The sequence below is a fragment of the Nyctereutes procyonoides genome, unplaced genomic scaffold, assembly GCF_905146905.1.
Source record: "Nyctereutes procyonoides isolate TBG_1078 unplaced genomic scaffold, NYPRO_anot_genome, whole genome shotgun sequence".
In the NCBI taxonomy this organism is placed as follows: Eukaryota; Metazoa; Chordata; class Mammalia; order Carnivora; family Canidae; genus Nyctereutes; species Nyctereutes procyonoides.
The window spans coordinates 118,295,093-118,307,207 of record NW_026575125.1 but is presented as its reverse complement, the minus strand read 5'-3'; the positions used below and the strand labels follow the sequence as shown (position 1 = coordinate 118,307,207).

General features: G+C 44.4%; 1 protein-coding gene across 1 annotated transcript in view; it reads right to left on the bottom strand.

Moving 5' to 3' along the window:
- Nucleotides 1-8,239: 8,239 nt before the first annotated feature.
- LOC129518141 (PWWP domain-containing DNA repair factor 3A-like) overlaps nt 8,240-12,115 on the bottom strand; it is a 60,746-nt gene continuing 56,870 nt past the window's right edge. The window contains exon 9 of the mRNA XM_055338148.1: nt 8,240-9,666. Coding sequence (XP_055194123.1) covers nt 8,240-9,666 — 1,427 coding nt within the window. The remainder of the gene's footprint in view (nt 9,667-12,115) is intronic.

Here is a 12,115-nt window from a genome sequence, read left to right as displayed (position 1 = left end):
AAGTTGACATAACATTTGCCACCTTAATCATTCAGGAGTGTTTAGTACATTCACAAAGTTGTGCAACCATCACCACTAATTAGCTTCAGAACATGTTCATCACTCCAGAAGGAAACCTTTACCGATTAAGTAGTCACTCAACAGGCAGCCAGGGTGGCTCAGTGATTTAGCGCAGCCTTCCGCCCAGGGTCTAATCCTGGAGACCTGGGATGGAGTCCCATGTCAGGCTCCCTGCATGGAGCCTGCTTCTGCCTGTGTCTCTGCCTCTGGGTGTGTGTGTGTGTGTCTGTGTCTCATGAATAAATAAAATTTTAAAAAAGTAGTCACTCTCCATCCCCTCAATTCCCAGAATCTGGCAAACACTAATGTGTTTTGTGTCTCTGGCGAGTTGCCTATTCTGGATATTTCACATAAATGGAATCAAATAACATGTGGTCTTTTGCATCTGGAATCTTTGGCTCCACATAGCGTCTTTAAAGTTTATCCATGTTGTAGCATATATCACAACTTCGTTCCTTCTAATTGACAAAGTAATATTCCATGGTATGGGTATACCAAATTTGCTCATCCATTCATCATTTGCCGGAAAGTTGCGCTGTTTCCATCTTTCACCTATTGTGAGTAGTGCTTCCATAAAAATTCTTCTACATCCTTTGTTTAAATCCTTGTTTTCAGTTATTTTGGGTGTATATTTAGGAATGCAATTGATGAGTCCTATGGCAGTTGTGTCTTTAATGGATTGAGGAATCACCAAATTGTTTTACATGGTGGCTGTACCGTTTTATAGCTCCACCAGCGATGCATGAGGGTTCCAATTTCTCCACATTTTTGCCAACACTTCTTATTTTCCTTCATATTTTTTAGAAGTTAGCATACAGTGTTATATTGGTTTCAGGTGTACCATATAATCCTTCTGTAATTCTATACATTACTCTTTGCAATCGATGAGTGTACTCTTAATCTCCTTTATCTGTTTCACCTGTCTCCCTTCCCTGCCTCCCCTCTGGCAACGAGTTTGCTCTCTGTATTTGCACTGTTGGGGATTTACCCCAAAGATTTAGATGCAATGAAACGCCGGGACACCTGCACCCCGATGTTTCTAGCAGCAATGTCCACAATAGCCAAATGTGGAAGGAGCCTCGGTGTCCATCGAAAGATGATGGATAAAGAAGATGTGGTTTGTGTATACAATGGAATATTCCTCAGCCATTAGAAACGACAAATACCCACCATTTGCTTCAACGTGGATGGAACTGGAGGGTATTATGCTGAGTGAAGTAAATCAATCGCAGAAGGACAGTGTATGTTCTCATTCATTTGGGGAATATAAATAATAGTGAAAGGGAATATAAGGGAAGGGAGAAGAAATGTGTGGGAAATATCAGAAAGGGAGACAGAACATGAAGACTCCTAACTCTGGGAAACGAACTAGGGTGGTGGAAGGGGAGGGGGGTGGGGGGTGGGGGTGAATGGGTGACGGGCACGGAGGGGGACACTTGACGGGATGAGCACTGGGTGTTATTCTGTATGTTGGTAAATTGAACACCAATAAAAAAATAATTTATTAAAAAAGAGTCTTCTTTTTCTCTCCTTTTTAACTTTGTTAATCTGCTTTGTTTTTAAAATTCCACATATAAGTGAAATCATATGGTATCTGTCTTCATCTCACTTACCTCACTTAGCATTATACCCTCTAGATCCATCCATGTTGTTGCAGTGAGACCTTCAATGAAGGAGGAGGAAAGAGGCGCGCCTGGGTGGCTCAGTGGTTGAGCATCTCCCTTAGGCTCAGGGCGTGATCCCAGGGTCCTGGGATGGAGTCTCACATCAGGGTCCCCGCAGGGAGCCTGCTTCTCCCTCTGCCTATGTCTGTCTCTCTGTCTCTCTCTCTCTCATAAATTAGTAAGATCTTTTCTAAAACGATGGATGGAAAACAAAAAAGAACCTGTCCGAGATGAAGAATTCAATACCTGGGATGCAGAGGAACGGACTGGCAATCTGGAAGACAGGGTGATGGAAAGCAACCAAGCTGAACAGCAGAAAGAAAAATGAAGAATAAAAACTGAGAGTGGGTGGAAGGAAGTCAGTGACATCATCAAGCAGAACCACATTTGTATTATAGGGGTCCCAGAAGGAGAAGGGAAGAGTGCAGAAAATTTATTTGAAGACATTATTGTCCTTTTTAAAAAGTTACAGCATTCTTAGAGGGTGTGAAGTGATGTCTCATTGCAGTTTTGATTTTCGTTTCCTTAAGGACTAATGGTGTTGAGCATCTGTTCATGTGCTTGTTGGCTGTTTGTGGATCTTCTCTTCTTTGGAGAAATGTCTATGTTCAAGCCTTTTGTCCATTTTAAAGTGTGGTCGTGCTTTTGTTGTCGAGTCGTGAGAGTTCTTTTTGTATTCTAGATATTAGACCCTTGTCAGATACGTGACTTGAAAATATTTCCTCCCATGCTACACGTTGTCTTTTCACTCTTGTGCAAGTGTCCCTTCGTGCTAAACTTTTAATGAAGTCCAATGTATGTATTTTGTTTTCTTTCACTGCTTGCGCGTTTGGTGCTATATCTAAGAAACTATTGCCAAACCCAAGGTCATGAAGATTTACCCCCGTGTTTTCTTTCAAGAGTTTTATAGTTTTAGTGTTTATAGCTAAGTCTTTGGTCCATTTTGAGTTGATTTTTGTGTGCGTTCTGACAGAAGGGCCTAGCTTCCTTCTTTTTGCATGTGCATCCCCAGTTGTCCCAGCACCACTTCTTGAAAAGACTGTCCTTTTCCCACCGGATGGTCTTGGCACCCTTGTTGAAAATCAAGGGCCATGTGCGTATGGGTTCATTTGCGGGCCCTCAATTCTAGTCTGCTGGTCTATATGTCTAGCCTTGTGACAATACCACACTGTCTTAATTCCTGCAGCTTTGTAGTAAGTTTGATATCGGGAAATGTGAGTCTTCCAACTTTGCTTTTTGTTCTCAGGTTTGTTCTGGTGTTGGGAGTCCTTTGCACTTCTATATGAATTTGAGGATCGCTTTTTCTGCTTCTACAAATAGGGCATTGGTATTTTGATAGGAATCACGCTGAGTCAGTAGATAAATTGGGAGAGTGTTGCCACTTAAACAATAGGACATATTCTGATCCATGAACACAATGTGTCTTTTCATTTATTTAGGTCTTCTTTGCCTTGTTTCAACAATGTTCTGTAGACTTCAGTGTGTGACCCTTGCATCTCCACAGCTAAATTTATTTCTAAGTACTTTCTTCATCTTGATGCTTTTGTAAATGGAATTATTTTCTTAGTTTCCTTTTTTTTTTTTTAATTAGGCAGCACACCCAATGTGGGGCTTGACCTCAGGACCTGAGATCAGGAGTCAGTTGCTTTACCAACTGAGCCATGCAGCCCCCCTCTTAGTTTCCTTTTCAGGATGTTCACTGCTAGTACACACAACTGGATTTTGTGAGCTGAATTTAAGTATTGGCTCTAATAGCTTTTGTAGTGGATTTCTTAGGATTTTTTGATATCTAAGATTCTGTCATCTGCAAATAGTTTTCTTTGTTTTCCACATTTGGTGCCTTTTATTTCTTTACCTTCACTGATTGCTCTGCCTAGAATGTTCAGTACAATGTTGAATGGAAGTTGCAGGAATTAACATTTGGACTTGTCCGTTGTCTTAGGGGGATGCTTTCATTCTTTTACCATGGAATAGGATAGTAGCTGTGCGTTCTTCATAAATGCACATTTTCAAGTTGAGGAAGTTCCCTTCTAATCCTAGTTTTCTGAATGCTTTTGATCATGAAAGAGTGCTGGAGTTTGTCACATGCATTTTCTGCATCATTTTGTGGTAGTCATGTGGTTTGTTCCTTTCATTTTATTAATGTGGCATATCATATTGATGTTCATACATTGAACCACCTTTACAATCATGGGATAAATCCTACTTTGCCATGATGTATAATCCTTTTAATTAAAATTCTTTTAATCAATAAAACTTCTAGTTTTGGTTTCCTAGTAAACATTTAAAATTTTTGCATTTATAGTCATAAGGTGTATTGGTCTGCACTGTTTTCGTTGGTGTCTTAGTCTCACTTTGCTATCAGGGTAATGTTGGCCTCATAGAATGAGTTAGGAACTTGTCCCCCCCCCCTTCTATTTTTTGGAAAGGCTTTGGGAAGGATTTATAATTATTAATTATAATTTATAATTCTTCATTCATTAGCCACCATATAGTAGTACATCATTAGTTTCAGAGGTAGAGTTCAATAATTCATCAGTTACATATAGCACCGGTGTTCATCATATTGTGCCCTGCTTCATTCCATCACCCAATTACGGCACCCCCCACCACTCCTCCAGCGACTCTGAGTTTGTTTCCTAGAGTTAAGAGTCTCTCATACTTTGTCTCCCTCCGTGTGTGTGTATAATGTGTGTGTATGTATAATGTGTGTATGTATATATACCACATGGTCCTTATCCCTTCATCTATCAATGGGCATCTTGGCTCTTTCCATAGATTGGCTATTGTGGACACTGCTGCTATAGACATTGGGGTGCATGTGCCCCTTCAGATCGTTCCGTTTGTACATTTTGGGTAAATACGTACTAGTGTAATTGCTGGCTCCTAGGGTGGCTCTGTTTCTAGCTTCTTGAGGAAACTCCACACTGATTTCCAGAGCGGCTGCACCAGCTTGCATTCCCACCAACAGGGTATAATTCTTTGGGCATTTGGTAGAATTCACCAGCGAAGCCAACAGGCCCTGAGCTTTTCTTTGTTCTAGGTTCTTGTTGATGGATTTACTCTCTTTACTTTTTTCATGGGTCTATGGAGAATTTCTATTTTCTCATGAGTCTGTTTTGTTACATTGTGTGTTTCTAGGAAATTGACCCTTTCACCGAACTTGCCTAAATTTTGGTGTACAATTGTTCATGGAATTCCCTTGCAATCTTTTTTTTTTTTTTAAATCTCTGCAAGGCTGATAGTAATGTGGGGACATTTCTGATTTTAGTAACCTGACTATTCTCTCTTTTCCTAGTATACTATTGCTTTTACTTCCTTATATTTTAAGGACATATCAGCTTCATAAGCCTCCATGTGTGTCTTTCCATATAATGACACTTGTGCTAACGTGAAGGTCCTACCACCCACCAAGTACATCACTGCCAGCTCTATACAGAGAGTCTGGAGAGAAAAAAAAACAAACCTTGGGTGATCCACAGAAACTTTGGATTTCCTGTGAGGTGAAATGAGGCAGAACTCCATTATTATCTAGACTTCATAAGTCCCTTTATATGTAAAGAACTCATATTCAATATTCTTTTTTTCTTTTAAATCCAGGTATGGTCCTTACCACGATCTCTTTTACCTTACCTTCGTAAATAAGCACAGGTTTTTGGGAAAGGCTTGGCCGGTATTTTCTGACCTCCACTTTCCTCAAAGGGCCCTGGGCCGGTGGGCTTAGAACTGGACACTTGGTGGGGGACCAGAGTTTTCCACCAGAGCTGCTAGCATCAACTTTCTGCTTGCCAGTTCTCATTATTTTCTTCTTAGAAAAATCAAGTAATACCCCAGCCAGCTGTCCCTATATCTAGACCACAGAACACTATGTACTCTCTATACTACCTCTCTTGCCACAGATTCTGGTCAGTCAGATGAGACTGGCTCCCCCCGGGCCTTGCAGTCCAGTATGGTAACTGTGCCTACCTTGCCCTGCATAGGTTTGTGCCACCATCGTTTAGGGCGATCTTAGCCCCTTTACAACTGCTCAGGCTGGAAGGTATCTCAGAGTCTACACAGCCAGTCCCCCAAATACGGCTGCACACCCCAAATGTGATCCTGGTTCACATGGGATCCTTGTGGAGGAGACGAGATGCATGTCCTAGGCATGTCTGCCCTCTTCAGTGGATGCCTCAAGCCTACATGATACCCCAGGAGGGAGGGGGTCCTCCCCCTTCACCCCAAACCAAAGGACACACTGCAAAAAAGGCATGGGGGGAAATCTGGGGATCTGGTTTCACATATAGGCCATCAATCCATGATGCCGATAAAGATTTCTCACTAAGGAGGCAAAGTAGTGCCACAGTCATCTGAGAAATGGAAGGGTCTTTTTTTTTTTTTGAAATGGAAGGGTCTTAAACTACGTCTTACTTGTTCTGCTGACTCACAGTGCCAGGAATGGATGATGGGTGGATGGATGGATGGATGGATGGATGGATGGATAGGTGCGTGGATGGATGATGGATGGATGAATGGATGAGGTAGTGAAGAAAATATTAGAATGTAGAGCCAGATATGGCCATATGAGAAGGCTGAAGTTGAGTGGTATATTTGGCTCGGGAGACACGATGTTTATAGAAGAACTAGAGTGTGTCGTTTCAGTGTAAAAGGCCCACAGAGAGCATGAGATGGTGTGTTTCCAAGTACTTTTCAGGACCATGAGGATATCATGTGGATTAGCCCAAGCAGAATGCCTCAGGAGTCATTGGCATCTCTCAGGCAGCATCCAAAGAAGTTCTTTTGGGCCTGAAGCTTACACAATTTGGAAGGCCCTCTTATAAAATTATGCAAAACGAGCATGAAAGTGAATATTGATTTAGGATTGGAAGAAAATTCATAATGAACTTTAAAAACTGATGACTAAATCACTGAAATTCCAAAATAGTATGTACACACACACACACGTGTGTGTGAGTGAGTGTACATATATTTAAACACACCAACTGTGTAGTTGTACAATCTAAAGTATGATGAAGCACATGTTCAAAGTGAAAGGTACCACAGTTTTATTGGGAATCAAAACAGCTAACTTGCAAATTTTACACACACATTCACACAAATCACATGGCCGTGTGAACACATAACATAGGCCTGTGAGTGACAGCTGACTCTCTCTAAGAATAGAAATGCACTCGGGTTCATGTCAGACCTTTAGTGCTCATTTTCACATCACATTTTAAAAGCAAACTAGTTTTTCTAACTTTTTTTCCTCAAAAAATTGTCTCTTGTTTCAAGTTAGGATAACAATTCATGGACTTCAGAGTTTATCTTTTGGTTAAGCAAGTTTCATTGTACTCTGGCAACAGCCACATTTAGGCAAATGGAAGCTTTTCTGTAGCTCATTTCCAGGTTCCCAGATACCAGTCCATCTATTGCTCACACAGCCTGGAACGACTTACCAGCCTGCATATATAATTGTCGGAACCTGTCAGGGGCTAGCCAGTGAATAAATCAAAAGAGAGCGCTGACTTGGTTTGAGATAGATGATTGCGTCTTAGGGGACACAGTTCCGGAACAAAGTGCATGCTTTCCTACAGTGCGTGCCACTTAGATGGGCTCCCAGCAGTGAACCTGGACTCCAGCTAGGTCTAAACTCGCCAAACTGTGTGTCCGATTACTCTAGTTGTCTTCCACAGGGGAATAAGCCACTACATGCAAAGCATCCCATCAGTCAGGAAGACAGCTAGGAGCCTGTTTGTTTTAGGAAACCACTTAGCCACTGAGCAAGAACTGCTTCCCTAAGTGGAATCTCAGGCAAGTGTAGAGGTCACAGTCTCGCACAGGCCGACAAAATGTTCACCGCACGTTGAGATGTCGTTCACTCCCATGTGGACTACACGCAGATGACCAGACATTAACTTTGGGTTCCAGACGGCTTCTGCAGGAACCATGAGAAGGTAGTGACAGTATGTCGCAAACATCTGTGCCGTTGGCTTCACCCCTCAGGGCTTTTCTTCCACACAGATAAGCATGGCAGATCAAATTCAAGGAATTATCCTAAGAACGAATGCAGTCATTTACACCGAGGTGTCACAGAGAGAGTGAGAAATCCATGTGATGTTTCTGCGAAAATCCATCTTACATTTTAAAAGCGATTGTTGCTTCATGTCTGACACCAGGGCTCTTTCACGTCATAAGAGATCGTGCGTCCCGTATTTAAAATATGAAGTGCTGTCCAAAGCAACCTTATGAAAACATCTAGACAATGACACATCCAAGTAAGTAGAGAGAAGTACGACTGTGTGCAGTATTTTTTTTTTTTTATCAAATTAGTTTGCGAGGCGTTTGGGAACCAGAAACGATGGTGGCCGTGCTATGCACAAGTGCCACAGATGGATCCAAAATGAACCCAGCATGTTCCCGAGGTCTCAAATTTCTAGAACATATGTATATGGCATAGAGAATGGAAGGGTCCCGCATTTCATGCAGACAGGGCAATGAGAGGTCTCCCTGCTGCAGTGTGGGCACAGGAGGGCTTACTTATTAGCCTTGAGCCCGGGTGCCGATCTCTTTCGCATTTGCTTTAGGATATTTTTATCAAACAGCTGTTTTTCCCGGTAATGCACGGGTGGGCCCCGTAGGTACTTTTCTTCTGCCTCCTTATAACCTAATCCGTCAAGTGCAGCAATGGAACAAATGATTGCTTCTGGCAGAAGAACTTCCACAACAAAACTGACTTTGTCGTCCCTTGCCAGAGTCAGCCTCTTCTTGTCTATTTGTTTGTAGATTTCTTGTAAATGTCCCACCACCACATCCAACTGGTCTTCATCCTCCAGGTATGTTTCAATGCAGAGCGTGTACCTCTTGCAATTCAGAAATGATGTCAGCCACCTGGACTGTTTCCTGCCTTTGACAATGTCCAGAAGGTGGTGATCGGCTCCCTTCGTTTTCACGATGAAGTCCACGAGCTTCTGGTTGGCTCGGTCCCGAGCAGCCCTCATCCGGTCAGGGAGAATCTTCTTGCGGGGCCTCTTCCCGCCCACGGAGGTCTCCTCCTCAGAATCCTCCAGGTCGGCATAATTGACCTTTGGGAAGTCAACCTCCAGGTCCCCGTCCTGGATGGCTTTCCTAACTGGGTAACTGACGTCAGCAGCATAATAGTCCAGGAAGGAGCCTGCAAAAGACCCACAAGTGAGCCCTTCTCTGTAGTGAGAAATCAGGGAGAAACACCAGTTCACACTTTGCTCGTACACTCTCCTGGCTCTCTTCATCAGTGTTTCTTTCTCTTTGCAGTCCAGGGGCTTTAATCTTCGAAGAGGAACTCGAATGCCACTCATTTCAGCGTGCATGTTTGCCTCAATCAAAAGCACCCTTGCAGTCTGCTCTGCTTGGCTGACGCTCTTTACCACTGCGGGCCAAAAGGGGTGATTTTGAAATTTAAACCAGACCATCATCCCTCCTTCAATGGGACAAGGCTCCTGTGGAGAAAGCGTGCCGGTCAGGTGTCCCATTTCCTGGCTGACATCCTTCTTAATAGCAGTGGTGGGGTTCACAGCCTTTGAGCTGGCCGGAGGTCGAGATTCCTGCAGCCCTTTCTCAAACTCTGGAACCTGCAGCTTCCTTCTCCTGTTTGCCAGACGGAGTGAACAACGCAGCCTCAGGTTAGGGGCACTGGAGGAGGCTGCCACACCTTCCAAGCCTGGCTCCCAGGGACCCTCTCCGTGGTCCTCAACATTCCCGGAGGAGGCAGAGCGCTCAGAGGAGGCGGCCGGGGTCTTTGCGTGGGTGTCAGGTGCCTCTTCTTTCAGAGCCTCCTCGGGCACAGTGAGGTTGAAACCTGGTGGCGGAGATGGAAGGATGCCTCCATCTTCAGCCCCGGTACCCTCCTCCTTGGCTATGCGATGCGAAGACCTAACTCTTGAGGTGTCCCTCTTTTCCTTGCCCTCTTTCTCACCACCATCTTCTGAAAGCGACAGGAAGTTCGGGTGCCTGCTGGAGCTTGGTGAGGACTTTGCTCGCCTTTTCCTTGGAAGGGGAGTGACAGTTGTGTGTGCCTGTGATTGGCCGCCTTCTGGGGCGTCCGGTCTCTGAGAACGCAGCAGCCGCGATTTGAGGTTTCTGCGTTTCCTGAGACGCTTCAGTAAGATCCCTTTGGCCTTCCGGTAGTTTTTAAGAGATCGCTTTCTTGGTCCCCTTCGGGACCGTGTAGTGGTCTCTGGATCATCCCATGCTCCTGCTGGGCGCACATCTGCTCTCCCCTTCAGAATCTCCAATGCCACTGTAAGAGCGTTTCTGTAAGGCACTTCCTGTCCCACTGGGACACTGGCCTTCGACTGGGCTGTTAGCAAGGAGCTAATGGATTCAATCTGAGACTCGTTTAGGATCTTTACGTCTGTGCTTTTCACTTTAATTTTTTCATCTACCGAGAGTATTTCAACTTCTAGAGAAAGTGCTCCTTTCCTCTTATTTCTTGGTGAGACCCCGGATCTGGACAGAAGCCTTGCTGGCCACAAGTGGCCTTTCCAATTGCATAGGACATACTCAGCATCCATTGTGATTTGGGTGTCCTCTCAAGAGCTGACTAATAGAGGCTGAGGGGTCTGGCTGTCAGACACACAGGCACAGCACATCTTCCCTCAAACAATGTCCTTCAGCACGCCTTTTGGCCTCGGGCCACAAAGGGTTTACGGCTTGTGTGGACAGTCCTTCTTCACCTGAGTCTCCCAGGGTCCCGGGGACTTGTGATCAGAACGGACTGTATAGGAGAACACTGGAATGTGGAAAAGGAAGAGAAGAAAAGCATTAGGGGAAAAAATTCCTTTTGTGAATGTAGAACATTAATCAATGAGAATCGAAAGGAGATAAAACAAAGAACTATAAACAGTGTGTGCGTCAGACAGGGGGGGTAAATACAAGGCACGTATCGGGGAACATACAGAAGATGCCTGAGGAGTTTTTTTAACCTTCCATACCCAACTTCTTGCCCTGCTTGTTGCCACTACACATTAAAGAGCATCTGTGTGGGGAGGCGGGTGTCATTTTCCAGATCTCATTTGTGTTATTGGCCGTCTTGTGCCTTTTGTGCTCGCTGGGGCTCATCCTGGGGGGATGCTTCGCTCGGTCCTTATTTTCTGGGGGGCGCTGATGCCACCCTGTGCACCCAAGGAAGCCAGGGACGATCTCCAGCCTACAGACACTGAATGCCAGCCGGCTCAATCTTGGGTTCAAGAGCATGAGCTTAGAATCCAGAGGTTCACCAAGATCATCCTGGTGGTTACTGGTGCCATCCTTCATAAGGATTGCTACAGGCATGGGCCATTGGCTGTGACCTGCCCCTTTGCATTGCCCTACGGTGGCTCAAAAGGCTGTTGCCCACCCCCCTCCCCGCCCCCAGCGCTAAATTTTCGGAAAGAGATGGCTGTAGAGCAGGAGCGGAATAAGCCACACTCCAAATGTCAACATGAAATGACTGCAAGTGAAATGTTTAGTAAAATAGTAACGTCTTACAAAACACCACGTAGATCGGGGGAGGCGTGAGTCTATTCGCGGCACCCGTTGGTTCACACGCTCCAACGGCTTGTCCGGCAGACCCTTTCCTCTGCTCTGTGCCTCTGAGGTGCACAGTCCTTCCAGGGATCAAATGGCCTCAAATGTAGATACCCAGGACGTACGTACCTCTAATGTTAATCTAGAAAATCGGAAAGGCAGATGGGAAATTAAGCCAACGAAATGGGGATGGAGTCATCATTTTCCCTTGCCCAGCTCTGGAATACAGGCTATTCTGAAACAGAAATGTTAGTTACATCTCATTTGGAATGTAGACCTGTCTCTCTGCTTCCTTCTTTTGCATTTCAAAAATATTGCCACATTAACCTGTTTAGTTTAGGCTAGTCCTCCTATTTCAGAACCATGGCAACTACGGCTTTCATGATAGCCTTTTTGTCCGTCTTAAATGCAAGGATTTAATAGTAGCAGCGTTTGTGTGTGTGTGTGTGTGTGTGTCGAGTGTGTGTGTGTGTGTCGTGTGTGTTAGCGTGTAACGCTAACGGTGTCTATTATGTAAGTGTGTGTTGGTGTTTCTAAAGTAAGTTTGTGGAGTACAGAAACCATGCAGAGGGGCATACATGGGAGGAAATACATTATAGATGCTTACTGTCAACATGATGGTATGAGGCCTCGTCGCACGTTCCCTATGCACCATGTACTTATGCATGCACATATTGCCTAGGACTGTATTTTTTCCACTCAGGAGCAGTATGGGATCACTGTTTCGTGGGAATCTGATTTTTTTGCGTCAGTTTTGTGAATCTCTTTTGGCAATGCGGTTTCCCTGACATTTAAAAACTTCATTTGAATACATTTCAAACATTTAGATGAGTGTGATGCAGAAAATGCAGTTGTTCTCTCAGTCC